At 35.1% G+C, this 26,317-nt stretch overlaps 1 protein-coding gene across 4 annotated transcripts in view; it reads left to right on the top strand.

The window, feature by feature from the left end:
* UVRAG (UV radiation resistance associated) overlaps window positions 1-26,317 on the top strand; it is a 424,520-nt gene that overhangs the window by 347,120 nt on the left and 51,083 nt on the right. For all 4 annotated transcript variants that reach the window (XM_074304111.1, XM_074304114.1, XM_074304113.1 and 1 more), the window contains one exon: window positions 15,803-15,894. In XM_074304111.1, coding sequence (XP_074160212.1) covers window positions 15,803-15,894 — 92 coding nt within the window. The remainder of the gene's footprint in view (window positions 1-15,802; window positions 15,895-26,317) is intronic.

Consider the following 26,317-nt stretch of genomic DNA (forward strand, 5'->3'; position numbering starts at 1 on the left):
CAGTTTTCTCCAGAGGTTTATCATATCTAACTTTTCCAAAATTCCATTCACCTTCTTAACTTCTTTCTTGATTTTTTGGGGGGATTAGATTTATCTAGCCCTGATAGAGGCAAGTTGAGATCTCCCATTAGTATAGTTTTGCCATCTATTTCTTTCTGTAACTCACTTCCTTTCATTTTTCCTCTAAGAATTTGGTTACTGTATCACTTAGGGCATATATGCTTTGTATTGGTATTATTTCATGATATAATGGTATTCTTTGGCAAAATGTAGTTTCTTTCCTTATCTCTTTTATTTAGATCTATTTTTGCCTTTGTTTTGCTTGAGATCAGGATTACTACCTCTGCTTGGTTGGTTTATATTTTTAACTTCAGCTGAAGCATAATATATTATGCTTTAATGTTTTACCTTTACTCTATATGTATCTCTTCAGATGTACTTCTCTTGTAAATAACATATTGTAGGATTCTGGTTTTTGATCCACTAATATCCTCTTCCATCTTATGGGAGAGAATTCTTCCCATTCATATATATATATATATATATATGTATAAAATTTTGATTACTGGCTTTGTATTTCCTTCCATACTATTTCCCCCCATTTACGCTTTTCTCTCTCTTATCACCCTTTTCTTCTTCACCAGTATTTTGCTTTTGACCTCCACCTCCCTTGTATCAGCTCCCCCTCTTTTCTTTCCTCTTTTTCTTCCTACTTCCTCATAGAATAAGATAAATTTCCGTGCCAAACTAAGTGTGTATGTTATTCTCTCTTTGAGTTAAATCTGATGAAATTAAAGTTCAAACAATGCTCATCCTCCTTTCTTTTCCTCTACTGTAATGTGATGAAATTAATCTCATTTTACTTCCCCTTTCTTCTTCTCCCGGTATAATCCTTTCTCTACTCCTTAATTTCATTTTTTTTAAATCATTTTAATTTTTTAATCAATTTATACCCATACCCTTTGCCTAAATTCTAATTGCCCTAATAAAGATACAGTTCTGAAGAGTTACGATATCATCATCCCATGTAGAGATGTAATCAGCTTAAACTTTAAATAACATTTTTTCTTTCCTATTACTTCTCTTAAGTCTTGTATTTTCCTGTTTAGTTCTAGTCTTTTCATCAGAAATGTTTGAAAAGTCCCTTCTTTCATTGAATGTCTATCTTTTCCCTGAAAGATTATGTTCAGTTTTGCTGGGTAGTTGATAGTTGGTTGTAGAGGAAGCTTCTTTGCCTCCTACAATATTATATTCCAGGCCCTCTGATCCTTAGAAGTTAAATTCTGGGTAATCATGATAGTGGTTGTCATTGATTGTTTGATATTTGATGTTTCTATCTGTTTGTACTATTTTCTCCTGGACCTGAAAATTCTAAAATTTAGCTACAATATTCCTTGACGTTTTCATTTTGGGGTCTCTTTCAGTAAGTGATTGGTGGATTCATTCAGTGACTACTTTACCCCCTGGTTTTAGGATATCAGGGCAGTTTTCTTTGATCATTTCTTGAAAGATATTGTCAAGGCTCCTTCCTTCCTTCCTTCCTTCCTTCCTTCCTTCCTTCCTTCCTTCCTTCCTTCCTTCCTTCCTTCCTTCCTTCCTTCCTTCCTTCCTTCCTTCCTTCCTTCCTTCCTTCCTTCCTTCCTTCCTTCCTTCCTCTTTTCCTCCCTCCCTCCCTCTCTCCTATCCTCTCTCCCTCTTTCTCTTCCTTCCTTCCTCACTTTCCCCCCTCCCTCACCTTCCTCCCTTCCTCCTTTCCTCCTTTCTTCCTTTCTTCCTGTCCTTCCTTCTTCCCTTCCTTCTTTCATGCTTTCTTCCCTCCCTCCCTCCCTTTGGTAGTCTAATAATTCTTAAATTATCTCTCCTGGATCTGTTTTCTAATTCAGTTGTTTTTGCAATCTGTCAGTATTTTACCTTTTCTATTTTTTCATTTTGTTTGACTTATTTTTAATGTCTCATTAAGTCATTCACTTCCTCTTGCCCAAATTTTAGTGATTTTTTTTTCAGTTAATTTTTGAAATCTTCTTTTCTATTTGGCCAGTTCTATTTTTAAAAGAGTTGATTCCTTTGATATATATATTTTTTTCTATTTGTCCAATTCTGTTTTTTAAGGAGTTGTTTTCCTCAATGGATTTCCCACCCATTTTGCCAAATCTGTTTTTTATATAGTTGTTTTCTTCAGTCAATTTTTGTGCTTCCTTTTTCAAGATGTTAACTTTTTTTTTTCATAATTCTCCTGCATGGGTCTCATTTATTTTTTTCAGTTTTTCTTCTACCTCTCTTACTTTATTTTAAAAATTTTCTTTGAGCTCTTCCAAGAGAACCTTTGAGTTTGAGATGAATTCATATTCCTCCTTGTAGCTTCACATGTAGGCATTTTGCCATTGGTATCTTCTTCTGATTTTTATTTTGATCTTTCCTGTCACCATAGTAGCTTTTTATGATCAAGGTTGTTTTTTGTTTTTTTGGTCATTTTTTTAAGATTGAGCCCTGCTTCTAAGACACAGGGGACATTGTCCCAAGTTTATTTTGAAGGGGGACAGGAGCCTCTCATTGGCTTTCTGTGCTGAACACAGAGGTGCTACCAGCTTTCCCACTGCACTGGGTTGGCCTGGCCTAGTCAAGCTTGTTGTGCTGGGGTTAAAGGCTCCTAGTTTGTATTTTGCTTGGGGTTGGAAGTCTCACAGCTGACATGTTGTCCCCCGATCTGCTTAGTTAGACTGAGGGGTGTTCGCTGTCGCTGTTAATTTGTGCTAAGAGCTTTCCACTCTAGTCCCATACCATACCCGTCCTGGGCCACACTCCTTTTTTCCCTGAAGTCCTTCTAAGTTATCTTAATCTGGAAAATTGTTTTACTCTTGTCTTTTTGTGGTTTTTGTCACTCCAGAATTCGTTGAGAGGCCTGATTTAGCATTTTTTTCTGATGAAAACTGGGAAGAACTCAGGCACCTTCCTGGCATCTCTGTGCCACTGTGATTTTGCTTCTACTCTTAATGATTCTCCTAGACTAGTCCTCTGATCTCCCATCTACACACCCACATTCTCATCATAGCAGCTAGGTACTCAGTGAATAGAGAAGGAAGATCTAAACTCAAATCCAGTCTTAGACATCCTTGATTCTGGGCAAGTCATTTAGAAATTTCCTCAATTTCCTTATCTGTATCATTGAGATAATAATAACCCCTACCTCACAGAGCTGTTGTAAGAATAATCAGATGAGATGATATTTTAACACAATAATTGGCATGTGATAGGTAGTTAATAATTGCTATTTCCTGCTGGTTTTCCTTCTCTTAATCCTGAACCCTCACTTCTCCGTGGACCCATTACACTTGATCTTGAAATTCCTTTCAGGACAGCCAGTTTTTGAATCCCAAGGGCTCTGATTCCAAAATTAATGATCTTTTTATTAAACAAAACTGATTCTTGTTCAGTAATCAAAGACCAAACCATTCCAGTGCTTGCTCCACTTAATTCAGTTATTTGCTTTATAGGTATTATAAAGTTAATAAATTTGAGCATGGATGTGAACTTGGGCCTCCTGAGTCCAAGTCCAGAGCTTATTTCCAGTTTATTATTCTACATTCAGCCTATGACATTGTTCAATCAATCAGCAAGTATTTATTACATATTTGCTAGGTGCCAGGGATACATATTCAAAGAATGAAAACAATTCTGGCTGTCAAGAAACTTCCATACTAATGGAGGAGACAGCAACATACGGAAGTATATACTGAATAAAAAGAGATTAAAAACAATGTAACTGAATACAAGGTAGTTTGGGAGAAAGGATACTAGCAGCTAGGAAGATGAGAAAATTCTTAATAGTAGAAGATGGTGCTTTAGATGTCTTGAGAGAAAAGGATTCTGTAAGGCTGAGGTGAGAAGGGAGTAAGTACATTCCTAGGCATCAGGAAATGAAGAGTCATGTGTGAGTAAGAAAGCAAAAGGTCAGTTTAGCTGGATCAAAGAGAGTACAGTGAGACTGGAAAGACAGGTTGGGACAAATTGGTGGAAGGGCTTTAAAAACTAAACAGAAATGTTTATATTTTATCCTAGAGTCATTAGGGAAACCTGTAACAATTGGGAGATTGATGTGTTCAAATCTATGCTGTGCTTAAGGAAAATGATTTTAGCACCAGTATACAATAGGGAGAGATTTGAGAAAGGGAAACCAAGGACAGGTTATTGCAAAAATCCACAAGAGAAAGATAATGAGAGCCCAACCTGAAGTAGTAGTTTTATGAGTAGAGAAAAAGGCTTTTGTAATGTGCTGTCGTCTCCAGAAGCTGCCGATTGCTCTCTGGGAAGAGATCTGCTGTGTCATCTCAAGTCTCTTGGACAGATTCTTCTTCCTGTAGAGAACCATTGTCTCCAGACAGTTGCCGTTAACTCTTGTCCAGAGAAGTGACTTCCCTTCCTGCAGAGAGCCTCGTCAAGCCTGATGTAGAGCAGAGGCTTCTTCTCTCTCTGGAGTGCTGTCTTCTTTTATCCTCCCAGAGAATGGGCGTGGGATAATGCAAGGGCTTCTGGGAAGAAGTACTCCAATCAATGTACTTGCTCCTCTTAGAATTCCTAAGGTATAAACTCCCTTTAAAGGCCCAAACCAAAGGTCTGAGCCAGAAAATTGTCAAGTCAACCTGAGTTCTCACCTTGTAATTGTCCAGACAACCTGAATTCTCACCTTTTCACTATCCAGACAACCTGAGTTCTCACCTGGTAATCCTAACAGGCTTTTATATGAGAGAAGTTATGGAGGTAGAAATAGTGAGATTTGGCAACTGATTAAATATAATCAGAGGGAGTGATGGGAAAGTGATGGATAAAAGATAATCCATAGGTTACAAACCCAGAACATTAGAAGAATAGCAAAAATGGTGTTTGGAAGACAATAGATTTGGCTGGAAAAAAAAAAGAAAGAAAGAATTCTGTTTGGACATGTAAACTTAAGGTGTCTCTGGAATGACCAGTTTGAAATGTCCAATACAAAATTGGGGATGTGAGATAGAAGATTAGAGGAGAGCCTGGGATTGAATACAAAGATCTGGAAATTATATGCTTAGAGGTGAACCTTATTCCCATGGGAGCTGGTGCTTGAGATATGTCATAATAGGAATGTCTTTCTCATGGATAGGACAGACTTTCCTTCCAATTCTCACATTTTGTGATTCTGATGGCATGACTAAAAAAGTATAGAAAGAGAAAAGGGTCCAGAACAGAACAGGGTTGGTGCTCTATCCACTTGCCACCTATCTGCCCCTGGAAATTAAGTTTTTTGCCCAGAATTTGAATCCACTTCTTCCTGACTCCCAAGTCCATTGTTCTATCTATGGAGCCACCTCATTATCTCCTAACTACATAGAAGGGGAGAAGAAAGTAGTGCCACAAATTCAATTCTTAAATTATCTCTCTATTGTTTCTCTTTACCTTACTGTTCTCTGTAATGTTGCTTTATCTAACCAGTTGTGGTTTTGTAGAGCATTGAAAGATATTAAGAAAGTTATTTCTTTATAGGTTGTAATTTGTAAGCCTGAACAATTTTCTGCCCAATTCTGCCCCAATTTTCCAACCTAGCTGACCCTATTCAGCAACTATCAAAGATTGGCAGTAGTTAAGACCACACCTAAAGGGCTTTTTTTTTTTCCCCCTGGCAGAGCCCACAGATTAAACTGAATCTGGGGGAATAAGATGTTTCAGTTTAATATTGTTTCTAGCTGTTTTCTGGCCACTTTAAGATTCTGGAGCAGTGGTCCACTCTGGTCCATTCTACTTGAGGAGGATTAGGCTTGACAGATCCATTATTGATAAATCCAGCTCGAAAATAATCTCTGTCTCTAAAATTAAGCATGACAAGGCAGCATATGGTATAGTGGAAACATCTCTGAACAAGGAGTTGGACAACCTGGGTTCTCAGTCATGCCCATCCATCTTCTTCTTACTATGTGATTAACAAACACTTGAAGAGGAATATTGGAAAAAGTACTGGAGTAAGAAACAAGATACCTGGATTCTATTCTCATATTTAGCTATCTGTCTATGCAGCAGTGGTCAACTTAGTTCCTTGAACCTTTGTTCTTGTAAATTCCTCAGGTACCCTGTAGCTACTTAAAAGGAAATTCATTTGTGAATTTTAGCGCTCAGTAGAAACATTAGCTATTGAGCTAGTTACCAATGTTTTTATTTTCTATTCTTATTATTATTCCTGTTTTCCCCAATACACCTGTTATTCTTAAGAATAATCATAATGTATTGCTTAATTTCTTTACATCTTAAATGATGTGGTTTATCATTTTCCAAATTAATTTATTTTGGGAAAGCTTTTGACTATGAAATATGCTGATGGAACCCATAAATTTTGATTTGACAAGGATATGGGAGTATTGGATCTGCAGTTGACTAGGTATAAAATAATGGTTGAAATCCTTTAACAAAATATAGAAATCAAGACTTTTTACATACTGGGGGGGGAAAGTATATAAATTAGAAATTTTTGATTCATATATAATTCCATTCTAGTTTATTTTGGTGCTAAATGAAACCAAGAATGGCATCATTTCAAATAAATTAGTTTCAGTTGACCCAGAGAACAACAAAAAGTAGTGAATGTAAGCATACAACACACTGCCTTAAATATATCATCAATAATACAAATGATTGATTTTATATATCAAGGAAGAAATAATGGATTACATAGATTCTGTGATGATAATCACAACATTTAATAAAAAAAAAAAAGCCTCTATAAGGATTTGCAGAAAGATAATAGAGAAGAAATCTTACAAGGATGTCTTGCACTTAGTCCTAGTAGAAATAGTGAAAACACCAATATAAATATGATAGATTATTAAACCTCTACAGAACCTTTAAAAGGTCATTACTTTAGTGTTCTCATTCTATTAATGAGAAATTGACAACTAGTGAGGTTAAGTGATTTGTTTGTGGTCACAAATCAGGACTTGAACACATCTTTTAAGCCAAATAGTCTTTTTTTTTCAATTACCTAATTTCAATCTAATATATTTCATAGAGAAAAAATCCTTATAATCAAAATTTTCCTGCAGAACGTATTATTCACTAATATCTTATATTCCTTCCTGTTTGAAGGTCATTTTATCCTTAAGATAGTACTAGCTTGACTAAACTAAGAAAGAACAAAGCTGTCACTTTCTAAGTTACTAAGTTTACAGAATAGCAGATTTTATCCAGGCTTTGTATTAAAACATAACCATCTTATTTTAAAAAAACTAGCATGATTGATAGTATGGATATGGAAAAGTGCTTAGGTAATTCTTGTAACCAGAGGACAGTAATTGGAGTTTCTACTCTTTGAGGCATCAATTAAAATGATGCATTTTTAGAAACTGTATTGTTCTTATTAAGTGTTCTGTTAGGAGCTTATTATGTACATTTGTACATTTGAAAGGGGTGTGTTTGCTTCCAAATGAAGAATTTGTTTTTGTTTTTTAAAGTTCTTAATGTAGTTCTTTTCATACCATGGAACATTGGACTGTAGAAGTAAATTGAAACTTTGGTAACTGGCTCAACAAAAACTTGGCTCTAGAAGCAAGACTCCAAAGTTATCTGATATATTGCATTTTTTAATTTCTTATTTTTCAGTTGCTTCAGGCTAGTTTTCTTTGTAGCTGATCTTACTATAATCCCATCACAAAAGTGTTGATCTTTTAAGTAATATATATTGTAGGATTGTATTAATCCACGTTCTGTCATTATAACAGACGGTTTGTATCATAGCCTTAACAGCATAGCTCAACCCTCATATGGAACCAATAAACCTTGCACTAAGTGGCCTTGTATAGACAAATAGAGAGAGAGAGAAGGGAGAGAGAGAGAGAGAGAGAGAGAGAGAGAGAGAGAGAGAGAGAGAGAGAGAGAGAGAGAGAGAGAGTATGTGTGTGCGTGCACACGTGTAATTTTTGTGTCTTGTCTAAACTAAATTTCTCTCCTTCCCAAACCGAAATGACAAAATGATTCCTGGACCCCCAGAGTCCTTCCTGGCTTGGAAAAATATGTGTATTTTAAAAAATAGAAATATAGTTGAACAGCTTTGATATTTAAATTGACTTCTTTGTTTAGGGATGGGGGGAGGGAGAAGGGGATGCTTATATTATCCCAGTCCAGGAACTGAGAATTTCTTTTTTAGAAGCACAGTCTCCTTTTATTTTTAAATATGACCTTCCGAACTGCCAGTGGGAATACTGATTCAGCAAAGCAGCATTTATCAAACTGTGGGAATTTGTTATTTCCAACAGCATGAACACTAATGTCAGAATTGATCTGTCTTCCATAACATTGAATGTGTAGTAGATTTGGGATGGGATCAACATGGGGCTTTGGAAAAATCATGTATTTTCAAACAAAAGGGATATGGGGAAAGGATAGTTAAAAGAAATGACATAGTTATAGTTGTCTATTTTAAGCCAAATATTTTCCTTTTATTGCTTTTCTTTCCCCACTTTTCTGTGTTCCAGGAACTACAAAGTCTGTGTTCCACTTCTTGGTGATTTTAGTGCAGAGTTTTTCTTTTGTTAGAAGACAATAATATTTATTTAGTTTTTTTCTTGGGCCATAGCTGAAAATTGCCTATTTCCTATACTCCTGATTTATTGTATTGGATATAAAGTGTTCTTTTCCTGTTGCCAGTCAGCAGGTAGAGTAGAATAGGAATCTTAACTACTATTAGTTTTAAGCCAATTTGTTAAAGCTGAAGCTCCAGCTAATTAAAACCAAAATTCTTCTTAACTATTGTTTAACTTCATTAGGTGGTATACAGAATAAGTTATTACAAAAAGTGTTTATTTCAGAGTCTTAATTGAAAAAAATTAGACTTCTAATTCATTCTCTTGGCCTCCATAGTATTTGCCTTTTGGTTTAGACCAAAATTTGGGGTCCGAATTTTATAAGGTACATAGAAATGAAGCTTTTCAGAAAATGGCAATATTATATACAAAAAAGCTAAGAGTAAATGTTTGCAGAGATGAAGAATCATCATACAGAGTTAATTAATTATGAAGGTAGAAGTGATAGAAACTTTTGGTAAAAATGACCACTCCTTTGGAGAATTTTTGGTAGAAGAGAGAAAAGACAAGAATAATCTAAATCAGCACCCTAAATTATAGGAAATAAGATTTTATAGAATCCCATAGACTAAAATTTTACAGAGAAAACTGGCTTATGAGGGGTAAAAATGGAGTTCTTAAGGTAAAAAGAGAAAGATTTGTAATAAGGAAAAGAATGACTGTCTACTGAGATTGATGCAGATTCACTGGGAATTCTTTAATCAAAGAAAGAAGCAAGGGCAGATACAAGAGTGATAATCAGAGTATATGTGAGCCTTTTTTATTCTATTTTGTTTAAAATAAATTTATACTTATGTCCCTTTCTATATTACCATAGTTTCCCCTTGCATCTTTTCTCTCCCTCTCCCTTTTAGAGAGCCATCTCACATAGTAAATATTTTTAGACAAATATGGGGAGAATCTGTGTAATTGATCAGTACATGGGAAAAAAAAGTGAAGATATGCACATTTACTTGTAGCCTTTCCACCCTTGCAAAGGGATGGGACAATGGTATCTTTCATATCTTTAATTTTGAGCCATGCTTGTTTTTAATAATTTTGCAGTATTCACTTTTTGGTAGTTCTTTCTTTTCATATTGGTAGGCATGCTGTATATTGTTTTCTTGACTCTGCTTACTTCTTCCTCAGTTCATATAGACCTTTTTTTTTTTGTTCTCATTACATTCATCATTTCTTATATCATAGTTATCAGTACATTTCATATAAAATACTTTTTTTTAATCATTTACTAGTTAATAGGCATAAACTTTGATTCCAATTCTTTGCTATCACAAAAATATACTATCAAAATGTTTGTGTATATGAGAATTCTCTTATCAAAGACCTCCTCGGTGATAAGACTAGTAATAGAATCTCTAGTTCAAGTGTGTGGGCATTTTGGTCACTTTATTTGCATAATTCTACATTCTTTCCATTTGATAATTTACAAAATGTTTATGCTAATTCACATCCCAACAGCAATGCAGTTTAGTGTACCTATTTTCATATAATCCCATCAATATTGATTATTGCCATCTTTTGTTACTTTAGTCAGTTGTTGGATATAAGTGAAATCTCCGGGTTGTTTAGATTTGCATTTCAATGTATGATAAGTGATTTGGAACATTCATATGGTTGTTAAAAGTTTTATTACTTCTGTTAAGAACTGCTTGGTTTTTTTTTTGTTTTTTGTTTTTTTTGTTTTTTTTTACCATTCTCTATTAGGGAAAGGCTTTTGGTCACATAAAAAACATCATATGTGTGTGTGTAAATTATTTCTGTATATTGTGTGAGCCCACCTTTTTCTTTCCATCTGAGTTTCCCAAGGGATTACAATTGATCATTTCAAGTGTCCAGAGTAATATGGGCTATTTTTTATGGATTCACAAGAAAGGATAACACCCACTTGAGAAAAGTTCAGATTTCTTGTACCTCTCTCAGAATAGGGGCAGAACTATAATAATATCTAGTATATCCGTGAATGTAAGTTTATCCTAATTTTCAAACTTTAATTTTGAAAAAATATTTTTTTAAAGATGGTTTGTATGTTTGGGTTTGTTTACAATCAATATACCAACCTCTTAAAAATATTCTTAGCATGAAAATCAGTATCGCTCCATAAATAGAATGTTAACTTTAGAGTAAAGAAGACCTGCAATTAGTCCTATCTCCACACTCTTGGGGGCTGTCAGGCTTAGGATTAAGGATTAATTAATTAATTAAGGGTTCCCTTAACCTCTCTGAACATCCTGATTATAAAATCAGGATGACAGCATCATATTATCTGTTAGATAGGGCCAATAATGGTGTATGGGAATGTGCTGCAAACTTTAAGGTGCCACATTAGTGTATTACCATCATGATTATTATTTCTGGAAGATTGAAGTTAAAGTTTAACCAACATTTTACAAAGTAAATGACTAGCAGATATAGAGGTCTATTTTTTTATGTGAGGTTTCTTTTTCAAACTAGAGTCCTTATTTATTGGCAATCTAGGTCACTTCTCCCATTTTTTACAAAAGAGAAAATGGGCTAAAGAAGAATGGCTCATCTGTAGGCAGAGCTTGGGTTTGAGCCCAAGTCCTTAGACTCCCAACCAGGGCTCTTGGGTCATGCTGCCTGCTGACAGAGCTTTTACCTGAGCCAGGCTGCTCCAATCCAATTCAGATACCCCATGGCTCGGACTCTATGGGAGAAGCTGTGTTCACATCTCAGAGAAGTAGTCCTGAGATTGGGGGAATGCCTTCTCTATATCCCTGCTATCATCTAGTTTCTCCTCAAAGATTTGTACTCGAAGGGAACTCACTGACCATAGCAGATCTGATTCCAGACCTATGTATAGGATTTGCATTGTAGACTCAGCATCCTGCTTTGGACCTTAACGAAAACAGTACACAGAGAGAAGTACACAGAAGAGAAAGAGGAAGGAAAGAGAAAATGTCAGTTGCAGTAGTCAAGAGAAGGGTTTACACAGACTGTGCTGTGGGAGCTGAATTTCTTTGGTAAACCATAGACTATCAGAGTTGATCGGAACCTTAGAGAATGTATCCACTCATATTTGAATAGAAGAGCTTTTGACGGCATCCCCAACAACTTATTATCCAGTTTGTACTCCCTACAAATCTGTGTGCCTCAATTTCCTCCTTTACAAAAGAAGAGAATTAGTTTAAGTGATTCAATTTAAATTAGGAAAGCATTTCTTAAGCATTGACTATGTGCCAAGTACTGTTTTGGTACTAGAATTACAAAGACAAAAATTAAACTGTTCCTGCCCACGAGGAGCTTAAATCCTTTAGGGTTAGAGGCTGGGATAAAAAGTAAATCAGAGTGGGGTAGAGTTCCTTGTGTCACCTGCCTGTCCATATGAGAGGAGCCAGCATAAAAACCACTCAGTGATTAATGCAAACATCAGGGGGTTTTTTGGTGAAAGGCTCTGTAAACCAAAGGAATTGGGAGGGAGGGAGGGAGGGAGAGAGGGAGGGAGAAGGGAGAGGGGAGGAGGGAAGGAGACAGAGATAGAGACAGACACTGGATGGTTCTTTCCAGCTCTAAATCTTTTGAAGACTCAATTCAAAGTTAAGATGATGATTCTGTTTATCTGAATTGAAGCTTTGGACTAGAACTGAGGATGCTTGCATTAGCACTGGCTTTGTCATCAATTATCTCAATAACTTTATGCAAGTCATTTTGTTTTCTTTGGGACTCAGTTTTCTCTCCTGTAAAATAAAGATGTTGTAAAAAATAAAATTATATTATTTAGCTTTAAAATTATATGATTCAAGCAAAGAAGAAAGAATCCAATCATATATACTTTCTATGGGAATAGAGAAGATCAGAGTTCATCTTCAGAGGAAATGAAGGGGAAAAAAAAATCTTTCCTACCTAACAAGAGTAACATGGTTATCTGCTCAGAAAGAATTTATTGAAGAATTCAAAAAAGACTTTAAAAACCAAATGAGAGTGGGACAGCTAGATGGCACAATGAATAGAGCAGTGGCCTTAGAATCCGGAGGACCTGACTTCAAATTGGGCCTCAGACACTTAACACTTCTTAGCTTTGTGACCTTAGGTAAGTCACTTAACCCCAGTTGCCTCAAACAAAAAAAAAATTTAAGGAAAAGAAAGAAGTAAAATGAGAGTGATTAAGATAAAACTAAAAATACGAGGGTGGGGGAAGTTAGGGAAAAAGATTCAGAATCTTAAAGAAGAAAATAATTTTTTTGAAAATTAGACTTGGACAAAGGGAAGCCAATGAAGGTATAAGAGAATAAGAAATAACAAAACAAAATATAAAGAATAAAAAATTTAGAGAGAATATGAAACATAAGAAAAACAACAGATCTATAGAACAAATCAAGAAGAGAAAACAGGAATAATTGGACTACCTGAAAACTGTGACCAAAAAAAGAAGCTTGATAAAATACAATACAATACAATACAATACAATACAATACAATACAATACAATACAATACAAGAAAAAAAGAAAATTTTCCTGGAGTGATAGAACACAAGAGGAAAGCAGAAATACAAAAAAATTCACTTATCACTACCTCAAAGAGATAGTACAAGGAAAACACAGGGACATTATTGCTAATTTTTGATACCCTCAGATCAAAGGGAAAATTTTTTAAAGAAACAGGAAAAAAAAAAGCAATTCAGATATGTTAGAGCTAGACTTAAAATTGTATAGCATTTATCGGCAGCTACAATAAAGGCCTGCAGGTCCTGGACTAACATAACAACAATCAAAAGAATTAGGCCTGTAGCCAAAAATATCACATATAGAAAAACTAAACAGAACATTGAACAAAAAAAGGAGGGGCAGGATGGGAAAGGAGTATGAATGCATTATACTCACAGATTTTCAGGATTTTGTTTCAACCAAAACTGAACTCAATAGAAAACAACATATAAGAGCCAGCATCCAAGATTAATTTCAAGGGATTCAACAAGGACAAAGTATGTATGCTTTTTAGGTAGAAATGTAAACCGTATGTTTAAAATTGATATCAGTAAGTTCAAAAGAAAGATTGGGACAGAACTGAGTAACTGAGCATGACATGTAAAAAGCAAGACTTGTAAGAAAAGGAAAAACAGTAATTACACAATATGAATGAAATGCAGAAGAAGAACTGACAGAGGCATTAGATGGGGGAGGAGGGCTAGTGCTTCTGAAAACCTCATGTCAGAAATGGGTTAAATGGAAAACAATACATACATATATAGATATGTGTACATATATCATGAAGGATATAGCACCCTCCAAAATTTATAAAGAAATAAGGGGGAAAAGAATAAGATATGGTGGAGTAGAGAGGTATAGAATAAGTTGTATAGATTAATGAGAAAGGGATAAAGAAAGAGTGAAGGGAGAAAATAGGGGAGAGATCCATGGATAGAGGAAGGTTAAGTAATAACAAGGCAAGTTAAAGTAGAATTAAAGTAGAAGAGTTAACAAGGATGAGAGATAAGAGATATGCACAAACACTTTAACAAGAATCTGGAGTAGAATTAAGAAAAAAAGTATGGCTAGTAATCATTGATCTCATACAAAGTCAGACTAAAAGATTCAATCAAGAGAAATCTACCTTATGACAGCCTTATTAATATTGTTTAAATGTGTATGTTTCTATATGTGTGTACGCATATAGGTGCATGTGTATGTAGATAAATTCATGTGGATGAGAATATATATACATATATACGTACATATCTGTGTGTAACTGTAGCTTGTGGGAAGGTGGTGGAAATTTATTGTTAAATACTGTGAATCCTTATGTTCTGGGGCACATGACAGTGTTTTGTTTTTTATTTCCTTTTTTATATCTTTATTTTTCTCCTTTTTTCTTGTTTTGTATTTAGTTTTAAATAAATTTTTTTAATTAAAAAAAACTGATTCAGTGATTTAAAAAAAAAACCAACTATTGTGCCCTGCAACATATGAACTTAGACCCAGGTAACAGTTTAGAGTGCCTATTTTTTCTTTCTTTGGTTTGAATCAGCCATAGAGAGATATTTTCAATGTGACATCTGAAGAAAATTAAACAAGCAACTTTTATTATTTAAAGTAGGACAGTGAGTCACTGTGCATTGCCTCAGAAATGCAGTGTGGTATTATTTTAATTTTTTTTAATATTTAATATTTTTCTGTATGAATCACAGGTGAAATGTATATGCCAGTATGTAAGTAATTCTGTGGTTCTTTTTTTCTTTTTTGAATGTACTACTGGGATATTAACCATTTTGCTTTTATCAATATATGGAAAAAGCTTTTACATTTTCTGTAAGATATGAAGTTGCTAATTATAGATACAGGCACTTGTTAGTGGTCATCAAGAGGTCATTCATGTCTCTTCTTCTGGCCCTTTGGCATTGTTTTACCCAGACTATTCTGAAAGACAGATTTAGCTATCCATTAAAATTTTCCAGGTCAAGGATGCAGAGCATTTATTTCTATGACTGCTCTACTGTATAGTAATTTAGACCTTGCTGATAAAAAAGGCAGTACAATGTGAAAGATAAATCCTAGATTTGGAGCAAGAAAACCCGAGTTTGAAATCTGGCTGTGCCCCTGATTATTGATCTTGGAATTAGGAAAATGTGAGTTCAGATTCTGCCTCAGGCATTTAATAGATTTGTCACAGTACACACAAGTCACTTAACTACTCCTGTCTTTAGAACCTTATCTGTAAAGAAACAGGAAGAGTATTTTAACTTAATGAGTTCTTATGGCTTTCCTTCCAGCTCTAGATTTATATTTCGATGAGGAAATAATGCTTGGGTAAGAAAGAGTGGGATAAGGACATAGAAGAGATGGGGCTGATGTGATTGAATGTAAAGCAGTGAGCAGTGGGAGCCAGGACAAGTGGTTCAGCTGGGATACATCTCAAAAACACAATCATACTGAGTGGCAATTTAGCCCTGTGACTGGATTCAGAATCTCAGGGCAGTAGATTGTTGTAACAGTAGCAATGGTAAAGTGTTCTTTTCAATCTCACAATAGGGGATAGGATGTGCAGGAGAGGTGTGCACATATTGAGATAGGTAAGTGACTAGTCATGATAGGAATTAGTGGAGTTCTAGGGGACTGGTTGATTATTAAAAATTGAAGTTCCTTTAATCTTCATCTAGGTCATCTCTAAATGAGTGAATTAATTAATTAATGATTGTTCTCAATGCCTATCTATTTCATGTTTGTGTTTCTTTATTTTCTTTCTCCTTTTGCAGCTGAGATATCAACATGGACTAGGGACTCCTGATTTAAGACAGACTCTTCCTAACCTGAAAAATTTCATGGAGCATGGGCTGATGGTCAGATGGTAAGTCCCTAAGTTTCAGTTGTAAAACAAGCAGTTACTACATCATGGGCAGTGTTTCTGAGAAGCCTTCCAAGGACTCCTATAATTCTTATCGTGGTATTTAAGAAATTATGGAATCCTAGAATCTCAAAGCTGGACATATCTAAGCAAGTATATTCAAGCAACATCGAGAAAAATTAACCAGCAATAGGAAACTCATTACCTTGTGAATTAATTCATTCTACTTTTGCACAGTTATAACTATTAGAAAACTCTTCCAAATATTTGAATTGAAATCTATATCTATAACATTAACTCATTGTTTCTAGCTATGTTCTCCTTGGCTTGCTAAAGGGAATTTAATGTCTTTTCCATATAACTACTCTCCAAGTGCTTGTTATTTATCTGCCTTTCCTTCCTCTCCCTTCCTCCCCACTCCTAACCTTGAATATGTGCATTTAATAAAGCTGATTGTGATATGCCATGTTTTTCAATTCCTATATCCTGGGCACTCTTCAGGTTGTATACTTCTTAAAATACATTGTTCAGAATTGAAGATGATACTCTTAAGTATGATTCTCCCAGAGTAGAGTACAAAGGAGCTCTCAGCTTCTTTATTCTGGATAATACACCACTCTTAATGGTTCCCATCACCACTTAGCTTTCTTGGCTATATGTGAGTCAGACTTGTCAGATTCATGTCAAGTTTATAGAGTTCACTGCTCTATAGCCATTTTTACCCCATCTCATACCTTTATTGTGGACTTATTAATCCAAGTGTAAGATTTTACATTTATTTCTTTTTATTTTATGAAATCAAAAATTATAATTGACTTGTAGGTTTGTTTCCATAGTGAGAAGTTTGGGATGGGGGAGTATAATGATCTTTTCTCTAAGTTGTAATTGTTCTCTGGAAGCAGATCTCTTGGGGAGCTTCTGGAGGCAGCCTTAATTTCAGTTCAGTTCAATCATCCCAAAATGCAGCCAGGAGTTAAAGTCCAGATCCTTTATTGTCTCTTCCCAAATCTTATCTCTTTCACTTGGGGCTCAGCTAGTTTTCTGGAGGTCTTCCTTTCTCCTTGGTTCCTGAGAGCTCTTGTCTGAATGTCTCCAGCCTCTCGTCTTCCTAATGTCTCCAGGCAGCACAAAAGTCGAAGTGGGAATGAATCTGACTCTGCCTCCAAGAGTGTGGGATTGTGGGTTTCTGCCTTGTGAATCTCCCGGAAGCCAATCCTAGTTCTGAATCTCCTCCCAGAGAGTGGGCTTGTCCTTTTATATGCTCTCTTAAAAGTGGGAAAGGAGTGAATTCTGAACAAGAGAATTGTTAAGTACCATGCTAAATTAGACAACCAACTTAGCACCTTGTAAGAATCCTAACAGGGGAGAGGTATATTTCCCATTCTTAAGAAAGTAAATAAATTTGAATTTGATAATCAGGAAGTTAATGAAACAAAGTTCTGGGAATTCTATTGCAATTATCCATTATATCATAGAAGTAGAAAAGAAATGATGTGTGAGAGCTTTGGCAAGTAACTGTTGCTAAACTTTGATAAAAGGGTAGATGGAAGCAGAAATTCTACAAATGATAATCTGTAAAGGTCTCTTCTATGATACTGCATTGCACTCCAGGAAAAGTGAGATTGAGGAATGTTCAACAAGCCCCAGAGGGGGAAAAAAAAATAATGAAAAAAGTATAAGGGAGAGAGATCTATATTCCTGTCCCAGTTCTGCCACCATCTTGCAGTGTGATTTTTGAACAAGTACCTTTACACTTTGGATCCTTGATTTTTCTCAGATGTAAAATTGAGGTAATAGTACCTGTTAGGATTCTTACAAGGTGCTAAGTCACTGTAATGGATATAATTATAATTTAGCATGGTACTTAACAATTCTCTAGTTCAGTAATGTATTTACTATAATTCCATGAGATTCACACCTTTAAGAGAGTATACTTTTAAGGAGCACCCACAAGCCCACTCTCTGGGAGGAGATTCACAACTAGGATTGAAATCTGGGTAACCCACAAAAAGGCAGAGTCTGATTCATTCCCACATCTACCTTCCTGCTTGCTGGAGACATTTTGGACAAGACTCTCGGGAACCAAGGAGAGAGGAAGGCCTCCAAGAATGCTAGCTGAGCCCCAAGTGAAGGAGACAAGACTTGAAGGAGAAAATAAAGGATCTGGAGATAAGATTTGGAAAGAGACAGTAAAGGACTTTAACTCCTGGCTGCATTTTGAATTATTGAACTGAACTGAAAGGAAGGTTGCCTCTAGAAGCTCCCCAAGGAACCTGTCCCCAAGAGAACAACTACAATTTAGAGAAACAGAACATCACAACTAACTCTCTGGCCTAACTCAGTGGATAATTATCAAGTTCAAATGCAGTAAAATATTGGAAAATGTTAGAATACTGTCCATATATGAGACACAAATGCAGTCTGATTTTTCTCCTGAAATATAGTGACTGGTCAGCTAAAAAAAGGATACATTTCTTGTTGTTTTTTTTTTTTAATTAATATATCAGCATAATAACAGGAATTAAATTTTAATCTTATTGGGACCACATTCAAGAGTGCTATGGCCCATAGCTTGTTTTACATCTTTGCATAAATACTCTCAGTGATTAAATTAAAGATCTATTGGATCTATAGTAGCTCTATATTAAAAACTCTAACTTGTTGGGGTTTTTGTTTTGTTTTGTTTTACCATTCTAATTAATAGTTTTTCCAATTACATGTAAAAACAACTTTTAGCATTTATTTTTTAAATTTTGAATTGTTTTCTCCCTCCCTCCTTCTATCCTCTCCCAAAGATGGTAAGCAATTTGGTATAGATTATACATGTACAGTCATGTAAAATATATTTCCATATTAATCATGTTGTGAAAGAAACACATATTCCTCTCCCCCCCAAAAAATAAAGTGAAAAATAGTATGCTTCAGGGTGCATTCAGATTCACATCAATTGTCCCTGGTGGTGGGTAACATTTTCATTGCTGAGGATATCTAGGTCATTTAGAGTTGATTATCCTTACAATATTTCTAATATATGAGTATTCTTTCAAAGATAAATCTGTCCTTTCTTCTCTCCCCCTTTTTTTCTTTAATCCCTTTGGGATAAAAACCTAGTAGTGATATTGCTAGATTAAAGGGTATGCACAGTTTTGTAACACTTTGGGCTCTCTAGAATGATTGGTTCACATCTCCACCAACAGTATATAAGTGTCCCAGTTTCCCCACATCCTATCCAATATTTTCCTTTACTGTCATATCAACCAGTATGAAGTAGTACCTCAGAGTTGTTTTGATTTTCATTTTCTAATCAGTGGATGAGTTAGGACATTTTTTTCATATGACTATAAATAGTTTTAATTTCTTTGTCAGCTGCCTGTTCATATTATTTGACCATTCCTTAATTGGGTAATGACTTTTATTCTTAAAAGTTTGACTCAGTTTTCTACTTGTTTGAGTAATGAGGCCTTTATCAGAGATACTTGCTATAAAAATTATTTCCCATCTTTTTGTTTTCCTTCTAATTTTAATTATATTCTGTTTATACAAACGTGTTTTACTTTAATATACTTAAAATTCAGTTTTACATCTTGCAATACTCTCTATCTCTTGTTGAGTCAAATTCTTCCCTTTTCCATACATCTAACAGGTAAATTATTCCATGTTCCCTTAATTTGCTTAGAGTATCATCTTTTATGTTAAAATCATGTACCCTTTATGACCTTTTCATATTATAGGGCATGAGATGTTGGTTTGAACATAATTTCTGCCACATTTTTCAGTTTTTGTCAAATAATGAGTTTATGTCATAAAAGCTTGATTCTTTAAGACTATGAAACACTAGGTTACTATGGTCATTTTACTACTGTGTACTGTGTACATAATCTATTTTACTGATCCACTCCTCTATTTTTGAGCCATTGCCAGACTGTTTTAATTATTATCACTTTATAATACAATTTGAAATCTGAGTATGACTAGGCTACCTTACTTTGTTTTGTTGTTGTTGTTGTTCATTCATTTTCTTGATACTCTTGACTTTTTGTTTTTGTAGGTGAATTTTTTTCTAGTTCTATAAAATGCCTTTTTTGGTTGATTGACACTGAATAATTGGTTTAGAGTAGGATTAACTGTTAGGATAATCATGATTTTTATTGGCTTTGTTATTGGCATGATCAATTAAGCTGATAGATTTCCCATTACTGAACCAGCCCTTCATTCCTGGTATAAATTCCCTCTGGACACTTTTGATCATATGAACTTAAAAATCTAAGACTAGAGAAGAATAAAGCATGACTCCCCTCTTCAAGAAATTTATAATCTCTTTGGAGAAAATGGGTGCAAATACATAAAAAACTACTAATATAAGAATTGAGTAATAATAATAGTCTTAAAAGAAAATCTTAAAAGACTTAAAGACAGTCTTAAAGAAAGAATCCAAGACAGAACATAATTGATTTGCTGTAGACCACAAGAATTCATGGAATAAAAGCATGAGTATTTATTAAAATACTGAACTTTAAGCCAATAGACCTGAGTTTGAATTCCTTAACTTACAAGCCATATGGTGATAAATGACTCTCTCTAACTCTTTGAACTACAATTAATTACTATAAAATTAGTATAATAGTACTAGCATTACTCCTTAGGTTGTTGTAAATAAAGGGACTAAATAAAGGGACTTACAATAATAATTAGCATTTATTTAACACTTAAAGGTTTACAAAGCACTTTACAAACATTATCTCAGTTAATTATCACAACAAGCCTAGGAAGATAGGTGCTATTATTATACTTATTTTACTCATGAGGAAGCTGAGGCTGAAAGAAAATAAGTGACTTGCTCAGACCTTCCTGATTGTAAAGCAAATTATAACATGTTGTTATTAATAATATGGCATATAGTGCACAACATACTAGACATTGAGTAGGCAAGGCCAAGTAAAATCTTGCCACACACATTTGCTAGATGCATGAGCTTAGCAAGTCAGTTAAATTTTCTCAGCCTCAGTTTCCTCATTTATAAAATAGAGACAATAATAGCACCTACCTTATGAGAGTCAAATGATTTAATATATATTAATACTTCACAAACATTAGATCACTCTATAAATGCAAATTTTTTTTTTTTTTAAGGAATGGAATGAATGAGGTTCTTGTACAATTGTAGGTAGGTGGAGAACTCCTAACCAAGGGTAGAGATAATTATATAAGATCAAGAATTTTGATAACATAAATTTAAAATAAAATTGCATACATACATACACATATATGTGTATACACACACACACAAACACACAAAAACTATCAACTGGAGGAAAGTCTTTGGCAAGGATCTGATTATCTAGGACATATAAGGAATTAACAAATATATAAGAGCAAGAGCCATTCTTCAGGGGAAAAGTAAGCAAAAGAAGAATTGTAGATTTTAACAACTGTATATAAGATTGCTTCCAAACATTGCTAATATAAAAAAAGTCCATCAAAAAAAAATCTCTTAAGTTGCATCTCCAACTCAAAATATTGGCAAATATAGAAAATGGTATCAGAGTACAGATAAGAAAGATAGGAAATACTTTAGTAATAGAACTGAATTATTCCATCCATTCCAAGAATCAGTTTGTACTTATACTTTAGGAAAAGGAGGGGAAAAAAAGATGACTAAAACCTCCATATTCATTTGTTTCACTGCCACGAGGATTAGACAGAAAGAAAAGAACCGTAGATACCAAAATATTCACAGAAGCATGTTTTTGTCATAGCAAATAATTTAAAATAAAGTAGATTTCCATCACCGAGGAATAACTAAACAAATCATAATACACTCATGTAACATAATTATTTCTGAACCATAAGAAAGAATTCAAGGAATTCTGTATAATATGAAGAATTCAGCAAAATATGGGACAAATCTATAAACCAATACAAACAGAAATGATTAAAACAGTGTATATAGAAAAAACAACAGAAATGAAAGTGATTATAATGAGCAAGCTTAGCCCTGGAAGATATCTTTCTGAATTGAAGAAAGGAGACACTGTGGGGGGTGGTCTTTTGAACAGGTTATCAGACATATCCAGTGCATTGTTTGGTTGCCAGAAAAGCCTTGATGAGCAAGGGTGAAAGATATTCAGAAAGGAATATTATTTAAAAACAAAAGATAATATTTTTTAAAGTTTCTACAAGATATGAAGAGGGAAGAGAAGGAGAATCCTCCAGGTGGAAGGAGGAAGAGTATAAGCCAAGACACAGCAGGACAAGATCATAAAAATATGGTGACAGGATAGGGTTTGTCCTGATAAACAGAAGAAAAAGTTATAAACAGAGGAGTAGAGATGTGAAATGACTTTTTAGGATGGATACAAAGTGAACGTGTAACATATTGTAATTCTGGAACTAGAGTTCCTATCCAAGGCTTATTGGGTTGTCAATTAAATTTTGGTTTAATATTCAGAAATACTGTTCTAGCACAAGGCCTGCCATATGCTTACAAAGTTGCTTACAAACGTTGGTTGAATATTTATTGACTGACTGATTTCAGTCCCTACCATCCACCATTCCTTTGCTAAGCAGTGTTTTTCTCTTCAGTCTTTCCCATCATTAAAACTGGTGAAAGACAAGTAACTTTGTTCTAGAATTCTCACCCACCCAGGAGAGCTAATAAAACATTTATCAGAGAATCCCTATTATAGTTTGCCTTGGGAAGTACATGTAAGAGTCCTGAGTCAAGCCATTGAAGCAATAACATGGGGAAGTTAAAACCTCCAGTTTAGCTGAAGTAAGCATGTCTGGCATCCTCAAAGCAGAGAAGTTCCAGGAGCAACAGAGGATCAGGGAGTACCCTGAGCCTGGGAACCTCAGGAGCAAAGGGTTAAAAAAACTCACTTCCCTCGGGGGGAATTTTATTTCTTTGTAAAACAAAACATTTTCATTTCCTGTGTGGTTGTCATCATTCATAAATTGGCCCCCAAAAGGCAAACTGTTAAATGTTCTTTGAATATAAAGTAGGCCCAGTGTGTTGCCTGTCTATATAGTCTCAGAATTCCTCCCTTCAATACACCTCAGAATTATATAATGGTATTGATTTATTTAAAAGAAATGAAAATGATAATAAGTTCCTTTAGTAATTTATTCTAGCACTTTAAAGTTTGCAAAAGGTTTTCCTCACAGCCTTTCAAGCCAGGATTATGTTTGGACTATTGTGGTAGCCTTCTAATTAATCTCCTTATTTCCATTCTTTCCCCTATTCATTCCATCTTTCACATGGCTGCCAAAATAATCTTACTGAAGCATAGGTCTGACCGTGTCAGCTCTCCTTTCAAGAAGCTTTAATGGCTTCCTGTTGCCTCCAAGCTTGTTGCAGTCTGGTTCCAACCCACTTTTCCAAGATCATTATGTATTACCTCCCCTCACAAAGTCCCTCCTCTAACTAGTGTCTTTTTGCTATTCTTAGGACTTGACATTTCATTTCCCTTGTTCATGTACAGGCTGGCTACTTCCTGGAATTCATAATTTCTGTATCTGTTCCCCTTAGAATCCGGAGCATCCTTCAAGGTTCATTTTAGATTGCACTTAAATGAGGAGCTTGAATTAAGTTACCTTTTAAGTCTCTTCCAGCTCTGATTTCTGTGATCAGATCAGGTGCCCTTTCCCTTCTTAAGTTATTTATCTTATCTATATAAAATTACAAATTTATCTATATAATATTACATCTTATTAATAGAATGTAAGTTCCTTGAGGAATTTTTTTTCACATGGTACCTAATAAATTCTTATTGAGTCCCATTTTGCAAAGGAGGAAGGTAAAGGTCCAGTAAGGGGAAGTTAATCAATAAGTGTTTAAGTCCCAATTGTATGATAAGTACTATGCTAAGTAAGTGCCAGAGCTTGCCCCCAAACAGTCAGAAAGACCCAGTCCCTTCTATCCAAGAGCTCAAGTCTAAAATGGGAAACAACTTGTAAACAATTAAGTACAAATAAACTATAGACAGAATAAATTGAAGATAATTAATAGAGGGAAGGCACTAGCATTAAGAGGAATGAGGAGAGACTTTCTATAGGAGGTGGGATTTTAAGTGGGACTTAAAGGAAGCCCAAGAAAGAAGGAAGCCAGGAAGTAGAGGTGAAACCTGACCAAGCTCCTGCAAGTATTAAGTTTTGAATTTGAACCTAGGTTTTACTGCTCTGGATCTAGCTACCTTTATAAGATTTGTCTTCATGTTAATGAGGGAAAGGAAAGGGGGAACCTCATTTCTCGGGCATAGATAATCCCATGAGGCGCAGTGTCTCCTGTAAAATGAATTTACAGGCCTGAAAACCTAGATTGATAAATAAAAGGTTTATTGTAGAAATTTGGAAGTAAAGTTCAGTTATAAAGACGCCAGGGCCAGAGGTGGCCGCCAGGCGGGCAGGAACCCCTACATGGCTGAAAGGATACCATGTGTTGGCTGGGAGGGCTCCTGCAATGAGGGAATTCCGGCTCACCTCTTTTATACTCAAAAGATGATGGGTGGTACCAAGTTCTGGCAGGCTTTTCAGTTAGCTCAGATCAGGTGAGGGCTGGGATAAGCTGAGCTGATGATGGCGACTGGGCCCAGATATTCAAAGGGTGCCTTTGACCAGGATTTGTGAATCAAGGTCAGCCATGGGTTGGGCAATTAGAAAGGAATCTCAACCCCCATCAATGTCACTTAGAGACTTGTAAAGGAGACAAAATACTTAAACAATAATAATACTACAGTGATTGTGAAAGGAAAATTCTACATCTTGTACTTTATGGAGTTCTGTAGAGTCACTGCCTTTGCTGTCAGACAATCTCTGTGTTGGTTTTGCCGAATTGCATTTTGTTTGTATTGTTTTTATCTTTGCTAATGGCAAGCTCACCAGATTGACAAGGGAGAAGAGATATAATAAAAAAAACAATGAGATATAAAAGCCAACTATATCAGTAAAATTAAAAGTCCTTTCATATAGAAAATCTAATCTAACCAGCCTGACTGAGCTAGGTGAGCACTTGTCAGGGTATGTGGTAGAAGCAATTCTTGATCAGATATATGTTGTCTTTTCAAGTCACTTCCAGTCCTGAGATTCTGTGAAGGAGAAATCTTTTCAGGAGTCTGAATGCTGACTTTCATATCTCAAGGGAACTCTCATGTTTCATGGAACAGGTAGCTTTAGAATTGCTCCTCAAAGGCAGAAAAGGATTTCAGCAGGCAGTTGAAGGGAGAGTGGGCTGTGGAGCAGAATAGATATTTTCTTCTCCATATCTATTCCAGTCTTGAATAATGATGTAAGCAAAGACATGGATTATATAATAATCAGCCTGCAACTAGAGGACAGTGAGTTTTGCCTTCAGCACAATAAGACCTGAGTAATGTTGATGTTTTTGCATTCTAAAGGAATCTGTTTCTAAGCCCTAAAAAAAAAAAAAAAAAAAACCAACCCCAGGTGTAACAATTCAGAGTCACAACCTTGAAAATTAGTTGGGTTTTTTCTTTTTAGTTGTTATTTGGTGTGTTGGGTTTTTTTTTTTTTCTTTTAAGTATTTCAGGGCCATTCTCTTAAATAGTCTGGTACAAAGCCATCTACATGCCATTTAAATATCTCATTTTCCTTTGTATTCACTAGTTAATATAAAATGGCTGAATTCTCAAACCAACAAACACATATACAGCTAGTGCTAAAGCTGAATTATGGTCTGGGGAAAATATGTATATGAACTATTTATTGTATGACAGATCTCAGGAAAAGTACATTTAAACTGACCTTGGTATTATTTTCTGTGATGGTTGTGACCAGGCTAGAGGAAGAAACTAAACAATTAGACTAGTCTCTAGTTTGGGAGTCTCCCTATGCTTGTTATATAATTTCTACCTGTCTCCCAACACATGCTCAATTTTTACCCTACTCTTTTATAACTAGAATATTCTCCACACTCTTCCACCTATTCCAGATTTACTCATACTGCAATGTTAAAACCCAAGAGTTTTTTATATCTCCCTTCAAGAGGCAATGTGGTGAGCCTCAGTTTTTCATGTGAGTGCCAGTACTTTGACTTGACTACCTATTTGACAAGAGTTATTGTGAGAAAAGCTCTTTGCAAACTAAGCATATGAATGTGAATTGTTATTATTGATGACCGCTTTGCTCATTTTGTGACTTAGCACCATGTGTTAGGCAATGTATTTTAATGAAAAAATCACTGGAGTTATTCCAGTCCTAACTCTGCCAAGTAACTTGCTGTAAAGCTTTCAGCAAATCACTTTCCTTCTTCAGTTTCCTTGTCTGTCCAATAAGAAAGGATTACAAAAGGATTAACTTTAGGTTTCTTAAAATTCTGTGACTCTTTGAACTTGGAATGGATACCTTCTGTGCCCAGCACAGAGCTATGATTAGTTGGTCTGTGAATTATCAGATGGCTTTGAACCAGACT

This window comes from Sminthopsis crassicaudata, chromosome 3, assembly GCF_048593235.1.
Source record: "Sminthopsis crassicaudata isolate SCR6 chromosome 3, ASM4859323v1, whole genome shotgun sequence".
Lineage (NCBI taxonomy): Eukaryota > Metazoa > Chordata > Mammalia > Dasyuromorphia > Dasyuridae > Sminthopsis > Sminthopsis crassicaudata.